Raw genomic sequence first — 25,242 nt, 5'->3', positions numbered from 1 at the left:
AGTTGTTCGTGATGAATCATCACATAAATAACAGGTATAAATACTTCTCTGTTGTAAGTACCAGTGTGTGCAGTCTGATGGGAAATTTCACTTCAGGGACCACAGCTTGTGTGAATGCAGTTGGCTACCACTTTGAACAACTCAACACAGGTTGGTACTAATTATGCAATGTAAATATAATTATCTGCATGCTAAAGATCGTATCTGCATAAAAATTAGCAGGACGTTATGGATCAAAAAATATCTGCATCTCTGTCATACCTTGCTGTCTGCAGTCATGAGCTATCTTGGTGCCAAGCAAAACTGAACACACTATTATTTATTCAGAGTAAGCCTAAAATTTATAAAATTCTAAAATTTGTTTTTGTAAACAGTACATACATAATACAGTGGAAACCAGATTTTGCATTTTTCTGTATTATACATTTAATCCTCATGGTCATAATAGAGTATAACGAATTATTCCAGATTGTAGATTTTTCAAAACTGATACAGGTTTGGTCCATTCAACTTACTTTCTACAACAAAATTTGCAAATTTGTTGACTAATTTTAAAAGGTCATTTTATTCAAAATTTCACATTTGCAGTTACATAAAAAAAAAAAAGCATACGAACTTTTGATACACATACAGTTATATAAAAGTCACATTTAGAGATTAAGCATACAAGACCTGAACAAAAATGCTATCAATACTTCTTCATAAATTTTTCAAAATCTGATTGTCAACATCCTATTCCAAAGTAAGTAGCCAATAAAAGTTATAAAAATTCAAGCATAATTGCATCACTTGAAAAAGTTTCCTCATATAAAAGTTAATTTACCACATAAGTAATACTTTCATTCCACTAAGAATTTATATAAAAAGTGACAGTTCAAGCTTAATACATTTCAAAATTCCACAGCACATTACAGTGCGTATCAACAAAAACTATACAAATATCACTTCTTTGGTCAATAGAAGACCAAAGACACCATCACAGCTTTCCACTACAGAAGAATTACTTCCTATTTGGCACTTTTGACTGTGCGAGGGCATTCGACTTTAAATTTTGAGTTGCTTGCAGTGCCAATTTTTCAAGAATTTTGGATTTTTTCAGTTCTGGAAGACAGCTTACTTTGTAACACTTAGCTGAAGCATACTTTTTCTTCAGAATCTGACAAATAAAAAGAACTAAATGAATGAAAAGCAATAACAGAAACATGAAAGTAATTAGATAACAAAAAATATAATGAAATTCACAATAATACGTGGTACAATCCACGTATTCAGCCTCAGCTACTGGACAGGTCACAGGTGGTGGATGGTGAAACCTCCTCAGATATGAGGGGAAGCTGCGAATAAAGGGAGACCCAAATAAGTAGATCAAGGCAGCAAGGCTATCAGCATGAACATCTCAGCAAATACGACAGATACCCATCAACAGCCTTGTGGGCCTGGAGGGATCAAGAATTGAATTGAATTGACTTTATTGTTGGGGGAGGTTCAGCTGTTGCTGGTCTACCACCTAAGAAAGGCTAAGGGAGTTGGAAACCTGACAGAAAAACATAGGTGCACCCGAGAACCTACCGGTGGCAGCCCCCACCACCCAGGTGTAGGTTGTGACAGGCCCGATTAGCCGAAAGCCGAAAACATAAAAAAATTGAGAAAAGAAAGAAGCAAGCCAGACTGGAAATTTGAGACAAAGCAGGCTACAAATAGGGACATTGAATATGGAACACTGACAGAAATGAGTGAAGAAATTGTGGATCTAATGGAGAGAGGAGGAATTGACATCTTTGGAATGAGCGAAATGAAATGGAAAGGAAAGGAAGAGGAGATATGAAATTGAGGAAAGACTATAAACTGTACTGGGCAGGTACTGAAGAGGGCAGGAGAAGTGGGGTTGGATTTGTAGTCAGAATAAGTGAGGAAATAGAAAGGGTAAATGACAATAAAATTAAAATGAATGTAAGAGGGAAAGTAATATAAATAGTTCAAGTGTATGCCCCACAAACAGGATGTACAAGGGAGGAGAAAGAAGAATTTGAAGATGACTTGGAAGAACATGTGGGGAAAGTAATGGCAAATTGTGATAAGTGATTTTAATGCACAAGTGGGAAGAGACAGGAAAGGGTATACAGAAATACTTGGAGCAGATGGATGGGGACAGAGGAGGCTACTAGACTTTTGTAAGAGAAATGGACTGTTAGTAGGTAATAGCTGGTTTAAGAAGAAATATGACTGCCATAAAATTACAAGACATAGTTGGAATAACGAATAAAAGTCTGTAATAGAGTGTATATTGGTAAACAAGGAAGTAAAAAAAATAATGAATAACATTAAAGTAATACCCAGTGAGAACTTAGACAGTGATCAGTGATCACAGGTTACTAGTAGGAGATGGATAATAGAGTGGAAATTAAAAGCTAAGATGATAAAAGGCTAATTCCCAGAAATGTACACCAAAGGTGAGTTTTAAAAATATTTTTCACCAACTCATGGAAGTATAAAATGTTACTTACGTGAAATTTAGAAAATTTCGCACTTCCGCATTGCACAATCTAATGGTTAAGTCCTATTAATTTCGAAGATCCACTGTCTTCATTCACAAAAGGGTATGGCGTTTGAAGTGGAGATAGGATTTAACCATTAAATTGTGCAATGCGGAAGTGCGAAATTTTCACGTAAGTAATTTTAAACCATGTTTACCGCATCCATCATGAATATAAAATGTTGTTGGTAAATGTTCAAAAAACAAGAATCAGCAACTGGCAGCAATATATGAGCAACAATCTGGCAACACTTTTGGATGGAAAATGGCTGCCACACAGAAGCTTCACAAAGTATTTTGATCCTAAAATTATGAGGTATGCTCCTAAGTTATCATAATTATAATTGTATTAACATTGTGTGTTTTGTATGTAATTACATTCTATATTACTATAATGATGTAATTATGGCTGTAAATTTTGAAACAAAGTTAAGAATAGTAGGCTATCACCTGTAGTGTGAGTCACATTAAACATACAACTTTTGTCACATGAAGATAAAGTAAAGCACTGCAGATATATATTTATATTTCCTTCATGGGTTACCAAATCAGTAAATGAAGTATTGTGCCAACACTCCTTCATTTATATTAATTATTATTTTTTTTAAGGAGTGTAGTGTGAGTCACATGTACTGTAGCTATGTACGAGGGTGATTCAAATTAAAACCTTAATTATTTATTATGAGGCAAATGAAGAAATACAGAAAAAATTATATATATATATATATATAATGGATAAAAGCAAGGAGGGCCAAAAGGGCTAAGTAAAAATCAATTAAGGTAAAAGGAAACACTCACCGGACAGTAAGAAAATTCAAAATTTTCGCTAATTTATAGCATCATCGGTGTGAGAAGAAACAGAAGACGGAACCGGAAGTTGGGGTCCTGCAGAGTTGCCAGGTCCCCATTGAAGAAGAAGTGGTGCGTAGAACGAAAAAAACACTGTTTCGTCACCAGGCTCGTTGTAAACTGTGAGTGTGTAGGATGAGTTGGGCGGGAGGGTGGGTGAGGGTTGGGCATTACTGGGTGGCCTTGTTCAGGCCAGGTGGAGTGGTTGCACTCATGGCCGATATATAGGCCCTCTCCCATCTTTTGCGAACAGAGGTGTTGGCTGGTTGGGGTAGGAGGTGGATGATCGCTACCCGGAAGCAGTCGTTGAAACTGATGTTGTGGTGGTTGGTGTGGACGGCGACAGTGAAGTCCAGGTTGTGGGTGGAGGAGCGGTGGTTATTGATGCGGAGGTTGAGGGCCGTTGATGTTTCCCCCAGGTAAAAATCACCACAGATGTTGCAGGTGAGGATGTAGATAAGGTTTGAGGCATGGCAGGTCCCTTTGGGATGGAGGGTAAATTTGCCAGTGGCCGTGTGCACCTGGAGGGTGTGAGAAGTGATGAGGATGGGACAGGTCTTGCACCTGGGTCGGTTGCATTTATGGGCAGGGGGGTGTTGGATGTGTGGTGAAGGAGTGTTGTGGACCAGGATGTTTTGGAGGTTAGGGGGGCGTTTGAAAACCACCCTGGGTTTGTCGGGAAATATGTTTTTGGTTTCGGGATCACTGTGGAGGATTGGGAGAAGAGAGTGCAGTGTGTGCCTGATTTTGTTGAGGTGGGGATGATAATGGGTGATGAGTGCAGGTGGGTTGGTGGCAGCAGGTTTCTTGGTGGTAGTGGTATGTGAGGCAGCTCGTGATATTTGCTTGGTGACCAGGATGGAGGGATATCCACAGTTAACCAGGGCCTGGTGTAGGCGGAGGTTATAATTCTGGCGGGAGGTGGGTGAAGTGTTCAGGCGCTGTCCCCTGAGGGCCAGAGAGAATGGAATTGCTTTTTTGGTGTGGAACGGGTGGGAACTGGAGAAGTGTAGGTATTGCATGTGGTTGGTGGGTTTTATGTGGATGGAGGTAGTCAGGTGTCCTCCCTCGATGTGCACGTCCACATCCAGGAAGGTGATCTGGTTGGGGGAGTGTGTCCAGGTGAATTTTAGGGAACGGAAGTGGTTAAGTTGGTCCAGGAAGGCTGACAAGGATGGTTCTCCATGTGTCCAGAGCATGAAGATGTTGTCGATGAAGCGGAGCCAGAGGATGGGTTGGAGGGGTTGGGTAGCCAAAAACTCTTGCTCAAGTTGGCCCATGAAGAGGTTTGCATAGGATGGGGCCATTCTGGTACCCATGGCTGTACCTCGGATCTATAGGAAATTTTGGTTTTCAAAGGTGAAGTTGTTACAAGTGAGGACAAGGTGGGCTAGGTGGGTCAGGAAGTTGGTGCTGGGGTTGTGAGGTTTGGGTCTGCTATTGAGATAGAATTCTATGGAGTGGAGGCCATGGGAGTGAGGTATGTTGGTGTAGAGGGAAGTGACATCAATGGTGGCAAGGATGGTATTTGGGGGCAATGGTGGGAGGGTGCTGATTTTCTGGAGGAAGTGGTTGGTGTCACGGAGGTAGGAGGGCAGAGCTTTCACAAGAGGCTGGAGATGGGAGTCAACAAAGGCTGAGATTCGTTCTGTAGGTGAGTTATAGCTGGACACAATGGGTCTGCCAGGGTTGCCAGGTTTGTGGATTTTGGGCAATAGATAGAAGGTGGGGGTGCGGGGATTGTCGGGTATTAACATGGCGGTGGTACGAGCTGTTAGGCCTTCAGGTGGGCCGCGGGTGTGGATGAAGTCCCGGATTTTGGTGAGGTGTTCGGCGGATAGGTCAACTGTGGTGGGTTTGTAGGTGGAGGGGTCAGCCAGCTGGCGGTTGGCTTCCGCCAGGTAGTCTTGAGAGTTCAAGACCACCGTGGTGGACCCCTTGTCAGCTGGGAGGATTTTGATGTTGTGGTTGTTGCGGAGGTCTCTGAGAGCTTTCTGTTGGGGGGGATTGAGGTTAGGTTGGTTGTGAAAGTTATTTAAGAATGATCTGTCAGAGGTGGTGGAAATGACGGCAGTGATGTATCTTTCCAAGGGGTGGTTGGTGGGCAGGGGGGGTGGATCTTGGGAGGAGGGGGGGCTAAATTGAAGGAGGCTCGGGTGGGTTTCACTGGTAGTAGTTTGGAGTGAGGGATTTTTGGCCCAGAAATGTTGCCATCGGAGGCTGCGAGCAAATGTGTGTATGTCAAAAAGTAGGCGGAATTGGTTGGGGGGAGTTGTGGGGGAGAAGGTGAGGCCTTTGGATAAAACAGCTATTTCATCAGTGCTCAGTTTATGGCTGGATAAATTGAGTACAGTCTGGTTGTTTTTGAGTGGGTTAGGGTCATTGGTGGTCATGGATCTGGTAGGGGTGGGTTTGTCCGTGGACTGGTTGTTTCCCAAGGTGCGATGTATGGGAGTGCAGTTTTGGTTTTCCGGGGGGGTCTGTGGTGGTGTGGGAGGGGTGGGCAATGGTAGAGGGGGGTCTGGTAATAGCGGGCATGTTGGTGTGGGACTGAAATTGGGTGGCAGTGGAAGGGGAAGGGTGCAGCCAGTCTGAAAAGCTTGACGGCAGAACATCCTGGTCCACAACACTCCTTCACCACACATCCAACACCCCCCTGCCCATAAATGCAACCGACCCAGGTGCAAGACCTGTCCCATCCTCATCACTTCTCACACCCTCCAGGTGCACACGGCCACTGGCAAATTTACCCTCCATCCCAAAGGGACCTGCCATGCCTCAAACCTTATCTACATCCTCACCTGCAACATCTGTGGTGATTTTTACCTGGGGGAAACATCAACGGCCCTCAACCTCCGCATCAATAACCACCGCTCCTCCACCCACAACCTGGACTTCACTGTCGCCGTCCACACCAACCACCACAACATCAGTTTCAACGACTGCTTCCGGGTAGCGATCATCCACCTCCTACCCCAACCAGCCAACACCTCTGTTCGCAAAAGATGGGAGAGGGCCTATATATCGGCCATGAGTGCAACCACTCCACCTGGCCTGAACAAGGCCACCCAGTAATGCCCAACCCTCACCCACCCTCCCGCCCAACTCATCCTACACACTCACAGTTTACGACGAGCCTGGTGACGAAACAGTGTTTTTTTCGTTCTATGCACCGCTTCTTCTTCAATGGGGACCTGGCAACTCTGCAGGACCCCAACTTCCGGTTCCGTCTTCTGTTTCTTCTCACACCGATGATGCTATAAATTAGCGAAAATTTTGAATTTTCTTACTGTCCGGTGAGTGTTTCCTTTTACCTTAATTGATTTATATATATATATATATATATATATATATATATATAAAATTTTTGGACGTAGTCTCCATGACTTGCAATGCACATATTCCAGCACTTCGGAAGTACATGGATACCTTGTGAGAAGAATTATTTTGGTTGTAACTAGCCACTCGTGCACCGCGGTTTTCACCTCTTGATCACTTTAGAAATTCTTGCCTCCCATCGTGTCTTTGAGACATCCAAACACATGAAAGTCACCGGGAGGCGAGGTCTGGTGATTAAGGAGAGAGAGAGAGAGAGAGAGAGAGACACACACATTCAAATTTCATATCCTAGATTGTCGCAACCGTCAAACAGGCATATGCGGTCAGGCATTGTCATGCAGTAACACTACACCTGAAGTCAGAAGTCCTCCTAGTTTACTCCTGATTGCAGGTCGAAGGTGATTTTGGAGCAGATCTGCATAAGAAGTACTGGTCACTGTTACTCCCCTTTTCACATAATGTTAAAAAATCACCCCATTTGCATCCCAGTCGAGTGACTTACTGCTGATGGTTGGGTGCAGAATGTTTTGGGTTTTGGTGACAAGCTATGGCGCCATTCCTTGCTTGATCTTTTTGTTTCAGGTTGGTGATAGTGCACCCAGGTTTCACCTCATGTAACAATTCTTTCCAGAAATCCATCATCTTCGACCTGGAAACAACGTAATAGTTCCTTCAAAGGCATCGCCGTGGCGGTCTCTCAATTCAGAAGTCAACTGATGTGGTACCCATCCATTTTGTTGAATCGCAGCACATCATATGCAATATTGTGTGCTGAACCAACACTAATATCAGTCACAAGCTCCTCTTCTGCAACGATGATTTCATTCGTTACTACGAGGTGTGCCTGGCTAGGTCATGGGTCACCCTACATGGAAGTTATGCCACTTTTAAACTTTATACACCACTCATACACTTGCTGCAGGATCACCATACTGAGCTTTCATCCTGCGATGATTTTCAACTGTCTTAACATCTTCACTACTCAAAAAATGCATCACAGATCACTGCTTCCTACTTCAGTGTTGCAGCATCACATTGCCACCTGTTGGTCATTCTTTCAACCACAAGAATAACCCCTGCCAACTTACAAATCAATCTTACAACTTTTTGGTATTTTATTGCACTTTTAAGGTTTTCATTTGAATCACCCTCGTATAAGCTTCATGGTTCAAAAACACTCAAAGGCTAACTTTTTTAACCGATGCATTTAATTAAATTATGCCCATATAACAAGAAGAGTAAGCCAATTAGCAAAATCTGATAAAAGTAAATGCACTAATTTATATTTTGTCTAATTTTCAGCTATGGCAAAATCGGCTGTACAGAGAAAGAAAGAGCAGTGTGTTCGCCTGAAAGCAGCAAACAAATATGAAGAATCCAGAAAAGCAGAAACACAAAAGCGGAAGACAAAGAGAAGGAAAATAAAGGCAGGAATGACTGTTGGTGAACTTGATGCATTAAGAGCAAAGAAACGAGAAGAAGTTATAAGATACAGAAGGGGGAAAAAGGTTGGAAGCTGCAATGGAGAATTTACCAAACTAAACTGGTCCTAGCACAGTAGACTCACCTTTCAAGTCCTACAAATCACATAGTGCTTATGGCAAGGCAATGGCAAAAGCCAAAAGAAGCCTACATGTCAGTTCAAATAAGCGCAAAGCAGTTGTACGCCAACTTGCAAAAAAATAAATTGTCCTGAAATTTTGTCTATTATAAAACACCAGCCTAAAACATCACAGTGTATCTTACCTGAAGAAACAAAAACTCTGGTGATGCAGTTTTACAATCATGACAGTGTCTCATATCAAGCTCCAGGTGTACTCATTCATAGTGAATCTGGTAAACAGAAAGTTCAAAAGCGCTACAATTTTCTAACATCAGGGAAAATGTTTGAACAGTTTCGAAGTGAGTATGCCAATCATGTTATAGGTAGAAGTAAATTTTGTGAGATTCGACCACAACATATTTGTCTACGTTCTGAAATACCCACAAACTTGTGCTTATGCATATATCATGAGAATATGAAGTTACTCATTGATGCAGCTAAAATTTTACCAAAAAGTACTTCACAATTTACTTGATTAATGGTCTGCAGTGAAGAGTCAGAAAAGTGTATGTACCAAAACTTTGGTGACTATGGGCAATGTTCAAAGTTTTATGATTGTGTATTCTTTGTCAGAGGAAGAATTGGACAAAAGTTACTCACATGCATTGAACAGACGAATCAGGAAAAGTTGCCTGGGGAAAATTTACAAATACACTTAGTGAGCTTTTGAACAAAATTCTGAGCAAAGTACCTCAATTTTTCATGCATGTCTGTACAGCATACCTAAGCAAAACACCGACATGCTAAAGCAAAACCTACCACCCAACTCAAATTGCGTTACAAGTCTATTTCAGTGAGAATTACTCATTCCCTTATCAGGATTAAATACGAAGGTTGTTCAAGGAAATAGTTTCCCTTTTTTTCTTTCTTTGGAGAAAGTATGAGCCCGATAAATGAAACTAGCAATGTGTTCTCTCGTCTTTCCTCTACATTTACAATGCAATGTTCGTGCGGGCTACCACACATGCGTGTCATGGCAGAACCGTGATTTGGTGGTGTGGAGTATTGCTCACAGTTTTTGAAGAAAGGGGAAACAGTCAATGCTACACATTATTGCCAAACACTGGAGAAAGTGAAAAAAGCAATTTGCTGCCAACATTATGGACTCCTTTCTGCTGGTGTCATTCTTTTGGATGACAATGCTAGTCCCCATTCGGCAGCACTAATGCAGGATAAACTTCGCAAAATGAAATTGGAAAGGTTACCACCACCCCTACAGCCCTGACTTGGCCCCGAGTGACTTGTTTCTTGCACTGAAGTCCCAGCTTCAGGGTCAACATTTTCACACTGATTTGGAGGTTCAGACAGCTGTGAAAATTGTTCTTTGTTCCCTGGATACTGAATTTTTTGCAGATTGCTTTCAAAAACTTGTGCAAAGATGGGACAAATGCTTGTGCCGCCTTGGAAATTATGTTGAAAAGTGAGAAAGGACCATGCTACTTGGTGCAACTTGATTTTTGTCTGCAACTTAAGAAATACATTTTTTGCAACATAGGGAAACTTTTTCCTTGAACGACCCTCGTACAATCTGCTCATTGGACATCTCAGTCTTGTACTCTGTACACTACAATGGTTTACCTCAAACACAATGATTTGTTACTTTCATTACCATGTGTGGTAGTTTCAGATTATCTATCCCATGATAAGTATGCTGTAACTTGTTTTAATGATGCTATTATTAACAGTGTTAAGGAGAAATATAATTTTTGAAGTTCCTACAATCATCAGTTTGTTTTTGTTGGGAGAATGAATAAGGCGTTTGGACCAGAGACTCATTCATTCCTTATGATATATGTAATGACATTTTAATATTTAGCCCAACAATAGAGAAACATTTTGAACATCTAGATTATGTTCTACAGACATTGCAGGAGACGAACATGTCCATAAAATTTGCAAAGTGCAAAATTTTCCAAACTGAAATCAAATTTTTGGGTCATTTGGAGTCAGATTCTGAGATAAAAGTCGATCATGAGAAAGACCCAGCTATTCTTCAGTTTCCCGTTCCTCAAAACAAGAAGTCACTTCACAAATTTTTAGGATTAGTAAATTGGAGAAATCGCTTGACAGAAGATTTTCAGATATTGCTAGTCCATTATCACCTTTTTACTGGACACCTCATTGTCAAGAAGCTTTCTTGTTACTAAAGAATGCTCTAATTTCTGCACCAAACTTTGAGTTGAAGTTTTGTGTTTCTGTTGATGCAAACCAGAAAGGATTGGGATGTATACTTTGGTAAAGTTATTAATGATGAAGTTTGTGTCATACAATAGAGCAGTCGTTCTCTTAGAGGAGCAGAGATTACATAAAGTACACATGAATTGGAATGTTTAGCTATATTATTTGCTCTGGAGAAATTTGCTATATATCTAAAAGGAACTAATTTCAACCTTTACTCAGATCATAAATCATTGTCTTGACTTACAACAGCACAATCACTTAATTCTAGTTTTACGAGATGGCTCTCAAACTACAGTGTTTTGATTTCATGTTATATCATGTCCCCGGAGCTCCCAATAATGTTGCTGATATGTTGAACAGATTTCTACTTTGTACGAGTTATTCCGCAGTTGATAAATTATATATCAATCAAGTAATCTTGGAAGATTCACAAGATGTTACAGTACCTCTATTTGGTTAAAAGCTCAACGAGCAGATGAGAATTGTAATAATATAATTTCTCACTTAGAAGATAGTACACCCAACGGCAAAAGAAAGAGTAGGCGAATTGTCCACGACCATTTTCATTCGGTCTGAATTACACAATGTAATGACAATGAATTCAAATAATGATGTCAATAAGCAGAGAACAATGCACGCTTCGAACCAACATACTAGTTTCATTCCTTTAAAACACAGGATGTAGAATAAAAAAGTTATGAAAATAGCGGTGGACAATTTGCCTACCATTATATTTGCCATTGACTCTACAATTGACAAAGATTTTTCAAAGTATTTTCTTCACAGCAAAATTCTTTTTTATAAACCTAATTTAGATGAAAATTGTAAACTTTTAGTATCACATGAGCTTATACCATTGGTATTGCACAAAATGCATGCTATAAATGAACATTTTGGTTATCACAAGGTTTTAGCAGCTTGTAGAAGGGCATATTTTTGGCCATACATCAGAAAATCTAAGAAATTACCTAAAGGATTGCTTAGAATGTGCACGAACCAAAATTGTTGGTCTGCCATTACGGAGAGATGATTATCACATCGTTTCTCACCAAACACACAACTTCCTTTCTATTTATGTAATCTGAAAATTACCAAAATCACGAACATATGCATATCTTCTAGCAATTGTGTATTATGTTGAAATTTGATATGATTTATCCATTGAGAAAAGCAACTGCCAGAGAAATTACACTGATAAACAAGCCGTAGATATCTGACATGATGTTGACATTTTCTAATGCAGTTTTTCATGCTGATTTCAAATCTGAAAACCATTTTGCACTATCACGTCAGGTTTTGAAGATATCGACAAAATTTTATTTTTCATGGAATACAGTTCCTCAAAAAAAAATTCGTCGTTTTTAGTTATTTTTCGTGCAACACCGAAATTTTTTTTTCGTCGTTTGTGAACACAGTTATACTTAATGTAATACGTTGAAATATTTTCGAGATCGCATTACTATATTTTCATTTGTTTCTTTTTTATTTTGAGTGACAGTAGATTATGGCGTCCAGAGGTTGAATAAATTCACCAGATCTGTTTTGCTACGTGTGCGGCTATCTAACAGAAATCCCATCGGAAGACTTTTACACAGTTTCTGAAGAAAGCATATGAACTATACTTTGATTCGAAGGTAGATAGTAGTAAGTCATGGGCACCACAGTTCATATGTTTGACATGTGCATGCAACTTGCACGGTGGGGAAAGGAAGGCGAAGAAGTAATGCTGCTTCATCTGCGAGTGGGATAGCAGAGATAGGAAGCACCACTACATAAAGAATTGCATTTGAATTTAAAATTTTGCATGCGTCAGCACTAAGGCTATTTTGCACCCGTCACATTATTTGGGGTCCAGCCCCTTATCATTACATATGACAACTCTAACGTTGCAGTACTAAAATCATAAAATATTAAAATCTTCTGACTTTCGTTAAAAGCTGAGGCTGTAAAGGAGCACTCAGCACGAATATGGACAAAACACAGGACAACACAAACAAAATTATACTGGCCATGGGGCCAGTCGCCAGAGCCTCGTTAGTCTGCAGTCCAGGGTGTACTAAGTGGAAGTGAGGTTGACTATTGGGTGCACTACATGGAAGGAGCACCCCTTACACCCCACTACATAAAGAAGAATTGGCCGATCAGATAGAATGCAGCCATGAAGTAAAAACGTCCATGTGCCGTTGGTTGAGAGTGAAAAAGTTATCATGCCACCGCTTCATTTGAAGCTGGGACTCGTGAAGAATTTCGTGAAGGCACTAGACAACCACTCAGAGGCTTTTCGGTACCTGTGCAACAAGTTTCCGGAGTTGAGTTATGCGAAAGTGAAAGAAGGTGCACAAATAGGTCCACAAATAAGGAAGATCATTGCTGACAGCTACTTCCAAGACTTAGTGGGTGGCACTGAAAGAGATGCATGGGTGGCATTCACGTCAGTCGTAGCCAATTTCCTTGGAAATTATAAGTCTGCTGACTATGTGAATGTTGTGCAGAAGTGCATTAGTGCGTACAGAAGACAGCTGGGTTGCAACATGTCCCTCAAAATTCATCTCCTCGACTCACATCTTGACTTCTTCCCCGATAACCTAGGTTCAGTCAGCGACGAACATGGTGAACATTTTCATCAGGACATCTCAGTGATGGAATCACGCTATCAGTGTCCATGGAGTGCAGCAATGTAGGCAGACTACTGTTGGACGCTTCAGTGTGAGATGCCAAATGCTCAGCACAAACGCAACTCTATAGCCAAGAAATTCAAACCAAACACCTTAAATTAAGGAAGTATTTTCTATATGTATGTATTTTATATGTGTATTATACCTTCAACTAGATGTTACTATATAGTATATGTGTCATGTGATGCATTTGCATTCTTAGCTAAAGCCATGTTCAATAGTACTCTATGTAGCAAAAAGTGGTCTAGTGAAACCTATGTCTGTGAGTTGTTTGCTTTGATACAATGTTAAACATATATAAATGGTTGATGTCGTATATCTCAAGAATGGTGGGTGTTACAGACAAATCGTTTGCATATTTTGAATCAGCATGTTTCAATTGTCTTAGAACGCGTGTTGGATACCAAGATATCCGCCAAAATTATTTTTTTGTTAATCAGTGTTATCAATTGTTTAGAAGAACAATATTTTAAACATTACCCTGTTCGTAGTGTATTATCATCAGATTGTCGAAGCAAATTTACATCAAATGAGTGGAAAACATTAATGGATTCAAGGAAAATTAATCACATTACTACCACGATATACAATCCAAAATGCAATCCTATTGAGAGGTACAATAAGGAGATTGTTAGATTACTCAGATTATTCTGCAATGAAAATCACACCAGTTGGTATCCAAAAATAAATGACTTGAGTTACTAAATCATTCATGCTCTTCAGTTACCAGATTTTCTCCTTGTGAACTTCTCGTACATGAAGATATGAAGGACTCAATATGTGAAGAAATTGGCTGGCCAGAACAAATTAAATCCTTGTCACGGAAACACAAATTGTTTCTAGCAGAAATCACAACTAGGCAATCTAGAAGTAGAAAGATTAGGAATGCATTGAACTCTATCAAACTTCAACCAGGAGATTTGGTTATGATCAAAAATAGGCAGGTTAGTTCCAAGATTCACAGCCAGATTCATAAATTGTTCAATTTGTATACTGGGCCATTCCTTGTCAAGGAAATTAAAGACAATTATGCAATTATGTACACACTGAACCAGCAATATTATGACAAGGTTAACTTTTCAAATCTTCGAGTGTTTAATTGTTCACAGGAAAGAGGAATCCACTCTTGTCTGAGAATAGATACTGAAAAAAATATGACAACTATTCTGTTCACTGAATGTTCTTGTTTATTATTAACTCTTAGGCATCAATCTGTTTGTTATGGTCATACTGTTGTCAAATGCCAGATAATATTGTGCATATGTAACTTTCTTTTACTTATGTTCATAAACTCAATGATTTACAAATGAAAACTCTTCCTCATTGTTTCGTAGTTTTCATTTTCCCAGAGGAGGGGAATATTGTGACGGTTCTGTGGATCCACATAATAAGATTATATGTTTACTAAAATTATTAATTTCATATTTGACAAGTTACTTTATATTAATGGTAAAAAAAAATATAATAATTACTTTGTACAATGATAATTGTGTTTTATGTTATTCATTTGAGCTAAATGCTGTACGTATAAATGATTTAATATTTAGAATTGACTTGCTATAGCAATGAGAATCAATAGTAATTATGTAGCAATGAATGTAACGAAATACAGGTAATACCTAGGTAGTGAACTGCATATTGTTCAGTTTATTTACTAATACATAGATCCATAGAAGTTGCATCTTCACCTTTGCGTTATATTTCAAAATATTTATTAACTAATTCTAATCTTGTAAAATTATTAACCAGTGATTGTCACAGTGCTTATCAATGTCTTCATCTGAAACCTAGTAAACCCCCTATTACCCATATCCAAAGTTTCATTCTCCTTCATCAAGCAGTTTTCAAATTAAAAGGGTGTGTGCTGGACTTTTGCCTCACCCTGTAGAATGCAACCTCAAAATAAAAGTACTCTATACGGTGTACATTTTTAGAAGCGATATCAGGCAGGGAAATGCAGGCATCCCTGGCATCATAACACACTGTGCAATACAACCCTTATGTTCGATTGTTGTGCAAGAGTGTCTCTTCCGTGAGTGTTATTTAATGTCCCTCCCAAAACCTAGCACCAGTAGTACAGCCACCAAGGGTAAAATACCTAACACGTTGACAAGACAGAAATCTTATTTTTAAAGTGTATTCTTACTTCAAGGAATTGGCATCCGAAGAAGTGTGTGCTGAAACAGTGTTTTCTCGGAGTCTAGAACTTACGGCTAAATCATGTGGTGTAGATGTGCATACGGTGTTGCATATTATAAAATGGAAAAATATCTACCACAGAAATCGGCAAATCCCTATTCAAATCTCCTGGTGAAACATGCTAGAAAACAGAAATGAGATCGATGATGACCTTGCAGTTCATTTACAATAAATACCTTCAAACCTTTTTCAGGTACAAGTTTCTATTATATGCTGCAGTGATATATTATAATCCTGTGAAGAAATATTCACTGTACTCAAATTTATATGCATGCATTATATATAAAAAAGCTGAATATTGGATGCAGCGTATTCTCTGTTTCTCTTCAGTTAGCAGTTACTTTAGGGCTGGTGACCGATCGTAACCCCTCGAAAATTCTAACTTTTTCCTTTCCAATCTGCACATTGATGTTTTAAGGTGCCTGAAAGTGATTTTCACATGCGGAAATATCAAGTGAGATATTTATCCTCGGAATGTATGGGATGTCTAATTCTTTGCATCTAGGACCACTTGTGCCACTAAGTGTAATTTTTTTTTTAAAAAAGTCTGCTTCACTTCACACATTTCTTGTTCTTGGCAACTCAATGTACACACAGGTTCTCTACTGAAGAAATCTTAAATTTGAACTATCGTAGAACAACATATGTTTGGTAGCACACTTTTCACTCGCAATGTTCACTTCAATGATACTTATGCTAAGAGAACCAAACCTAACAATTCCTTGTGTGCATGACTTCATAAATCATACCTCATAAAATTGCCAATTACTACTTGCTTATAACATGCTAAAAACAACAAGAAACATTCATATGAATAACAATCCCTCCAACCCACTAAAAATTTAAGTTTCTCACAGGGGTACGGAGGATCACCATCACCAGTAGTTTGGCAACAGCGCAATAGAAGTGGCTACATATTAGCTGAACTCATGTTCCTTCTAAAAGCGTACGCCGTATAATAATTCTTCAAAGACATCCTCAAACAGAAAGGGAAATATAAGTAGCATTAAGTTTTACATTTTAAAGATACTATTTTTCGGCCTCAGGTATTCAGATTCACTACACTGTCAAATTTTGTACATTTGAACTGGAGCATTTGCTATCACAGAGGCAAATGGAAAGGAAGCTAGAGGAATGTGTCATCAGTTGCCATTTGGCTGTAATAGATTTATTCTCTACCATGGTCTTCCACGAAGTTCACATGCCTGTACATGGTCCCATAATCTGGGTTGTGCAATTACACTTAAAAAAGGTTTTCTACATGACACTTAAATTATGGATAAAAACATATGAAATTTAAAGTACGCAAAAAACTAGAATCAAACATAAAAATGAGAAGAAAATTGATTTTGCGATGGTTATTGTTGTGTGTGGCAGTTCGCAGTGGTAGAAAAAAAAAGGCTTTAAAAAACTTTCCTTCTGAATTTGTATGTGCTCTTATATTGGAATAGTACAAACTGCTATATTCACATTCACATTATAATTAGCCTATGCAAGTGTATAATACATATGAAAAAGAAATTTGAAGCTCTTACTAAAACTTTGAATTGTTGTTAATCGTTATGTTATAAATACAAGTATGTGCTACTGCAAGACGTATATATCAAGAGGTTTCTCAATTTTTAAAAATGTGTGATAAAACAGATCTATTTTTAAAATATGTTAGTGAGGGTCAGGGGGTGAGGTGGCTGTATAAACAATCTTGATAAAATGAAATGTAATTAAAGTAGTTTTTATATTATAATTTAAAAAAGGAAATTAGTTATTTACATCTGCGTAAAATCTGATCTTCTACGTAACAAAGTACTAGTAAATTACGTGTAATTTATGTAAAATATATAACTAGTAAATTACCTTGCCAACCCTGCTCAGCTTGCCTCCCAAGTGCCACAGATAGATGTGGTCACCTAACAAGCTGCTGAGGTCAACATCTCAACAGACTTGGGAGAGTGTGAACAGGCATTCACATAACAGATTCTTGCAGGTACAGGGGCATCAAAAATAACAATAGTTTTCTGTGGGTTTTTGTGTTGCATTTAGTTTGGCCTTTACGCTTGCACATTCTGACTAACACATTCAGTGATTAGCTCTACTTCAACGGGAAGAAAAACTTCTTTGTAGGTTATGACTAGGACTGAAACAATACTCATAATTATTGATACTATTTATCTATTCCCACAGATACTGACGATGATACTTGAAAATTCTAACAATTCAAAGTTGTTCAGAATATTTATAAATTTTGAAATTAAGACTTTCATTGGAACTATACCATAACAATGTATGAAGTTTCACATGAGACAACTATCTAAACACAAAATCCATCTCTCCGCAAGAGTTTTCGCAAATATCACAAAAAATTGTGCATTTTGTATAATTTTCAAGGATATTTATTTTAGTTTCTTTGTAAGTGTATCTCATGTTTTTTTTTTCAGATCTTGCACGATTACTGGACTCTAGAAAAATCTCAGTGATCGAATTGCAACCAATACTTTCAGATACCAATACAATTGGTATCGGGAGATGCAGATACACTGGTATTGGCTCAGCATAAACTACTGGGACCGCATCACAAAAGAAGCAATAACTAACTATTCATGGGGAAAAGGAGAATCTCAATCATGACACGGGGCTCGAACTGGACCCAGCTTGGCTAACGACCAGCAGCATGGATGTAACGTACACAGCACCCAATAGGTTGCCATCTACACCGGAAACCCCTCCTTCACGATTGTATACACACTGGGTTGACACTCAGGACTGCACTTCTACCCTGAAAATGAGTGATGTTAGCTCTCGAAATCTTGGAAATTTTTCCATAACTCACCTGGGCCCAAGAGGATCTTTTCATCATTCATCACAAGGAAAGCTTCAAGACTTACTTCAGAAAAAAGTTAATTGCAAGAAGGTTTTTACATACGTACAGTGACATGTTCTAAACACATTTTTCATGCCTTAAAAATCTCAAATTGGCATAAAATGTGAATTGTGGCCTTTTCACAATGACACATATTTTGCACTTAAATTAAAATTCTCATTATTTATGCGTGTATAATGTGCACGGTTTCCAAACTCCTAAAAAAAACCTATGATGTATATTATCCATATAATAATTCCAACAGCTACATGAAACCATGCATACATTGAAGTTTCAAACCGAATGTTTTGCATCACCAGAGCTAAGTGAAGTGGTTTTGACAGATCGAATGCACACCTACAATCATATGGGAGCCAAAACATCAGTACAGTCAACTCTCGATTCAACGACCTTTCACAGTTTCCGGGAAAAGGGTCGTTATTTCGAAGGGGTCATTATTGGAATTTGCACCAATTTTCAGCTTAGAGGGAGCTCAAATGGACACAAAGATGCCTAGGAGATGGTAACACCATTTATCCTGGTAGTTATACAACCTGTTATGCACAGGATGCGTGTTGTGAAAAGGAAAATAGAACATGAAAAAGTTTTCACAAAAGAGAATTTAAAATAATGTTACTGTGTTTCAATTGTGCACAGTCGTTGCTTTCCCAGGAAATTCTTACAATTCTAGTTCATGAGAAACCCCTTTGCACTGAGACCAATGGAAAGGAAAACAATCTCTCGCTTATTGCAAGTGAAACTCAAGAATCTTGACACCAGTCAGACTGGTGCCAGCAAAAGTCGGGAGATAATCGGGCAGAATGAATGTTGCATTTTATATGGGTCTACTGGAGCATTGTTTGTTACAAGATTAACTGGTAAGATTAGATCTCTCGGGAGAAACAACACAACCTCTCTAGGTACCAGACAAAAAAAAAATAAAGGCAGGGCTGTAATTTTCGTTCTGGTTCGGATGTGTAAAATACATCGTAAAAAAAAGTCACTTTTCTTTGCTTCAACCAACTTCATTCACCCTTCCCCCTTCCCCATTCAAGGGAGCAGTCCAAACTCCTTCCTTGACTTGCATTGTAATCCAGCGTGAAAAAGGAAACTCGCAACTCGCGTTCTGTTTTCACCCAATGCGTATTCTATGACACGTCATTAAACAGCGTGGCAGTCGATAATCATTCGGGTTTGGAATTGAATTTAACTTTAAACTGTATATTTAGTCCCGATTAGCCCATCAGCATAAAATGAACTTAAAACAAGCTTTATGAAACTACGCATTTTCACATATCAAAATGGTAGATCGTTATTTACTCTCGCTCAGCGACCATTCCTATATTGAACACTCTTTTCTTTTCCTCCACATGAATGGTTCTGAAGAAAAGCGGATGCAAATTAAATTTACATTTGCTTATCAGAAGGCGCAGAACATGAAGTTATTTTAACTCTTGTTTTCCTTTCTGGAGATCGAATTTCGTTATCGTCAAATCAAAACAGCTTTGCGAGATTCAAAACAATAACTTTTTCCTTCGCGCTGGATGAGTCATCGCTGTTATCGGCAATCAAGAGCTTTGCAGACACTAGACAAAACACTGGCGCCAGCTGCATCGTAAAAACAAGGAGACCAGCTGGAAGTTCGAGCAACAGGTGGCGGAAGAGAAAAGTCCCAGCATTTTAAAGATAAGGCAACTGTCGAAGACTGAACTTTTAACAGCAGTGTAAAGAAGAAAGAAATGACCCTTGCTTTACATTTTACCATGCAACAGACAATAATACGGGCAATATTTCCTATGCAGACAACAGCATTAAAAAAAATAATAATTAAAAAAACTGAATTCTGCAATTATCAACATTGCCATGCACACCAGTGGCGGAGAATGAGCTGGGGAAAGGGTAGAGGGTCACTTTTTTTTTTTTACTTGTTCTATGGTTTTTGTTCGTTTTCAAGAATATATCCAGAACTGGTTGCCTCATTTTAGACTTCAAAGGAAAGGAAGACTTTTCCACCGTCGCCTATAATCAGCCCGCAGCAGCAAAAAAATCGTGGCCGAAACAATCTGCATTCCCCCCCCCCCCTTTACGTTTGCTGACAGGAAAAGAGGGAGAAGTCAGTCAGCCAATGGAACACTTTTTTGGCAGATATTACGACATCGACACAATTAGGAAAACGTATGAAGTGGGAAACGGGAGTTATGATGCACGTAAGATCGAAGTAAATTTTTTTGGAAACCTGGATGACAACGCATTAAGCGGGTTGACGATCTTTAGTTCACCTATGTGGTTTTGATTATCTCTGACAGTTTCGCTTTTTTATGAAGTGTTGCAGGGAACAAAGAACACGTTTTGAATGAAAGTGGTTACCGGAAGTTGTCGGCTACAAGGCCGAGAGTTGCTCACTCACGGGAACCTGCTGAACTGTAGGTCAGAGCTGGACAGATGGGCCAGACTTGCAGGTGCCACACACCTGTATTTTCGAACATTCCTGCGATCTTATCTCTCAAGGTGGTGTATTTATCGATGAAAGAGCTTGACCTGCCATACACATTGGCAAAGACTGCAAGTCCAGCAGTTATTTCGGGCTGCTCCCTCCCTCCCCCGCGAGTTTTCAGCAGCTCTTAGGACAAGGAAACAAGTCAAGTCGATTTAAAATAACACCCAAGCACATTCGATCTTCTCTTCTCGCGTATCCAAGAGCAAGCGTGGCAAAACAAGCCTGGCGCGTTGAGTAGCGGCAGTCGGGTGCGGGTTAACATTGGTGCATTTCAGGGAGGGGAGGGCAGAGGTCAAGTGCTATTGGATATCACTCAAGCATGGTGTGGTGGTGTCTATTTTTAGTTCAGACCTAATTGTGAGCGGTAGAGCGCTCGTAAAGGGAATGACTGGAGGAAAAACAACGCATTTTCGGCCGATTTCCTTCAATTTTTCAACTTTTTTTCCCAAATTTTTCTAAATTTTTCACGGTTCCCGGGAAAAGGGTCGTTACTTCGAGAGGGTCGTTATACCCGGGGTCGTAGAATCGAGAGTTGACTGTATTTGTCATTTCCAACATATGAAACTGTCACCAACAAAAGTTGACCACATGACCTACCAGCATAATGAATGTACATATAGTTAGTTATATGTGGCAGAAAAGTGCACAAAAATAAAAACACAAATTTTGGAGAAAGTAACACCAAAAACTCCAGGTGCTGAGTTATGACAGCACAGTATAATCTTACTATTCATTTTTCCACCTAAGTTTTTTTCAGCGATCGATTTCGCCACTCATCTGGTGGCTTCGTCAGGCGTGAACTGTCTTGCTGCAGCTGGCGTGGTTCCTTCTTTTGCTTGCACTTGTGGAGGCGCTAGTTGACGTTCGCAAAAAAGCCCGCCTGCACACGCAAACAAACACCGCTCCACAAAAGCAGACAAGATCTGGAACCACCTTGCACAGCGCCAAAATCCCGAGGTGCGGTAACAGAAGGAAGCTCTACACCTGCACGAGAATGACAAAAAGTGAAAGGGCTGCGTCAACTAGCGCCGCCACAAGTGCAAGCAAAAGAAGGAACCACGCCAGCCGCAGCAACAGTTCACGCCTGACGAAGCCACCAGATGAGTGGCGAAATCGATCGCTGAAAAAAAACTTACGTGGAAAAATGAATAGTAAGTTTATCAGAGTTAATTACCCATCTCCACGTAACCGCCAAACTGATAACTTTAGATACAAAGCACAGTATATGTCAACCTAGAGAATACAAAATTTCTTAAAACTACTACATATGAGGGGTTCACAGGAAATAGGTCCACTCAAATAGTTTTGAGAAAAAGGCACTTTGCACTATGTTAAACTGTTGGGAGTACAAACATAGTGGTCCCTTTATGAGTAAGAATTTGAAACTTAGTACATACTTGTAGCCTTGAAATATTTATACTTCACAGTTCTAAGTTATACCTGTAAATTCATTTCCACAAAAAGTGGAGTTACACACTTGTGCTCTGAACCACTCATATTTGCCAGGACGAAAAATGCACTAAAAGAACAGATATAATACTTGTATAAACAATGAAATATCCTTATTGTATGACAATGTAATAAAATACCTGATGATGCTTGGAGGTATTAGCCTGTAGAATCATAGCAGCCATTGAGCAAATCAGCATTGAAATATCTTCATACTTGCAGTTAGAATACTTGACAAGAGAATCAGTCCATATATCAGAAATTGGCAAATCATCCTTCTTTGTCAGCCTGAACAGAAAGGAGATTTTAATGTGTGCATGCCAATGCAATTCAAAGGTAAGTTACAAACGCAACAACTTTTGACCAAACATTTTTTTATATGTGATATCAAATCATTTTAGGCCATGCATCCAAAGTAAATTTTATTTGCCTTTTCAAACACACAAGTATCCCAAAATGAAGATAATGATCCACAAGAATTACAATAATTTGCTTCTTAAGCGAAAAGAATTGGTGAATTTTATCAACACAGAAATTATATTCCATTATCTGCAAATAGCAACTTGATGGATTATTTGCACCATAATATACATACATATTAAACAATTAATATAAAAGGAATTACATAAAATAAAACTATTGAACTATGGAATTAAAGTGTGTTTTAAACTACATTACAGTGACACCCTGATTTTACATTTTCCTAAAATTTAACTTTTTACACCTTGGTTCCCTGAAAAACTTAAAATCGAGGGTTAGGTTCCACTGTAATTGAATCTCTCTCTGAGATTATACACGTCCTAGCAAACTAATCAAGACAATATTTCGAATTACATTCAGGAGATCCACACTCACCCAAAAGCTAGACATGAAGCAGCAGCTGCAATATGCGATGGTTTGCAATGGCACAATTCATAATGAAGAAGGCTCATTTCCAAAAAGTATTTACTCAGATTATGGCAGATAGGATTAGCCTAGAACATAGATGAATGTTTTGTCACAACATCTTCAAATTCATTCACAACTTACTTTATAGTATTTCTGCCATGAGCATATACAGGGTGTCTACTGACCTGGAAAACCTGAAATCTACTTTTGTACCTGGGTAACCTGGAAAAAGCATGGCATTTAACCAGAAACCTGAATTTTTCTCAAAGTTACCATTTTCACTACATATGTCCACTTCACTTAGGGGCTTTTGTTTTGTGAGTATGTGGATGGCAACCACGGGGATACTCAAAGAACTCCAATCTGAACACATTGTTTTGTTACTTACAGAATTATTGTACAAGTGCAAAGTACATTTTGTACGAGTAAAATGTTGAGAAGTGTTAAATACTGGGCAACATTAACATTGAGAAGGGAGAACTCTGTAAAAGGGCAAGCGTTGATGCAACAGGTGCAAAGGGAGGAAATGGGAACATAGGCAAAAGAGATCAGATGCAAAATATACAAAATTGGACTAGGATGGATCTGGGAGGGGGAACATGCCGACCAGGGGACATTGCAATTAGTGAAACGAAGATTAGAGGATATAGATAGGCTGGAAATAATAGCTGAATGTGAAACTAAGAGATCGCTCGAGCTTCAAAGAAGGGGACCACGTACATCAAGAATGTGAGCATGATAGCAAGAAAGGGGTTGGCATGTATGAGGCTGGGAGGATGGAGAGACAATACAGTAAAAAAAGAGGAAGGGAGATATAAATGCATATTATGCAATGCTGATGATGCGCCAGAACATTTATTCTTATGTCAGGACACGTGTGTTCTGCAGGAGGAGAAGCTACGCAACGTAAGCTTGGAAAGTGTGTTCGAATCAATTGTAGTACAAAGGTACATGGAACTATTGGAAAAAGTGGGGGTATATTAGTGTTAGTTTAAGTGAGAACAGTTAAAACAACCAGAACTGCTATTTAACACCTATGCGGAATGTAATGGAAAGTGTAGTCTGTAGGGAAAATCATAGTTGTGTAATAAGAATAGATGTAGTGGGTACAGCCGATGGCTCGCACATGAGATGAGCAATACATACTATATTATATGAATAAATTTGCACGAGTAAATTGTGTAAAAAATAAGTATTTGGCCATTCCCCATCCAAGAAGAATGTGCAGTAACATGTAATTATGTAAATTAACATAGGCTTAGAATTTAAATTAATAATTTTTAGAACTTTGTAGTAAAAACAAAATGTAAAAAATATTCAACTACCAAGAGAGATGAATTACACAGTACAAAGGTGAGAACTCAGATTGCTTTTGTTAGTTAGGGCAAATTTTCTCAACTGGCCTTCTGGTAGGGGTTATTAACAATAACTTTTCTTTGTTTAAAATAAATATAGACCTGGAAAATAATATAAATAAACCTGGACAAACCTGGAAATTAAAAACAGACATTTAGTAGACACCCTGATATACCAACTAAAAATAGATTCTAACCAATTAAGTTACCAGTCCTTTACTTGTAAAGTCCACGCGTTTATTACATCCCCATCGGCAACCCTTTCATGAAACTTAATACTGGCAACAATAGCTAACAATAGCCAAACCGCTCCCGATAAGCGCGAGCACTCAGGACGTTGTTGCCACATTTTCTTTACATTTCTTGTAGTTGCAAGGCACCTCTAGTTATTTTTGCGCCATAACCACATGTGGGGTTCATTTTTTAAACTAGTTGTGTTGAGTTATTTCTTTGTTGTGTTATGGTGCTGTTTTGTTGCTTTGTTATAGTGTTGTGCTTTTAGTTTTTTTCCTTAGACTTTGCATAATGCAAGTTATCACTCATGGCTGCTAGTGAAAATCCCAAGTATGGAGAGCAGAGGTGCCCATCCTCCCCAAAAATCATGTCATGTGTCCCCCCAAAAAAAATATTCGCGCCCTCAAACCATATCATAATCCCCACAAAGTATTTAATTACGACAGTGTGTCTACCACATCATAATCCCCCGAAAATAGTTTGGATGAATGTGTAATAGTTGATGTCTATTTGAATGAAATACCATGTTACATTGTCCATATTTTTTGATTGCTCGATTTTCGAAAAAAAAACTTAAAGCTAG

At 38.9% G+C, this 25,242-nt stretch overlaps 1 protein-coding gene across 1 annotated transcript in view; it reads right to left on the bottom strand.

Moving 5' to 3' along the window:
- Nucleotides 1–546: 546 nt before the first annotated feature.
- LOC145995206 (G2/mitotic-specific cyclin-B-like) overlaps nucleotides 547–25,242 on the bottom strand; it is a 68,311-nt gene continuing 43,615 nt past the window's right edge. The window contains exons 6-8 of the mRNA XM_083131768.1: nucleotides 23,038–23,156; nucleotides 22,323–22,470; nucleotides 547–1,156 (exon numbers count right to left, since the gene is read on the bottom strand). Of these exons, the coding sequence (XP_082987894.1) occupies nucleotides 1,001–1,156; nucleotides 22,323–22,470; nucleotides 23,038–23,156 (423 nt within the window). The 3' untranslated portion in view covers nucleotides 547–1,000. The remainder of the gene's footprint in view (nucleotides 1,157–22,322; nucleotides 22,471–23,037; nucleotides 23,157–25,242) is intronic.

Source organism: Lepisma saccharinum, chromosome 11 (genome assembly GCF_977018435.1).
Source record: "Lepisma saccharinum chromosome 11, izLepSacc3.1, whole genome shotgun sequence".
Taxonomy (NCBI): Eukaryota; Metazoa; Arthropoda; class Insecta; order Zygentoma; family Lepismatidae; genus Lepisma; species Lepisma saccharinum.
This window is presented reverse-complemented; position numbering and strand designations above follow the sequence as displayed.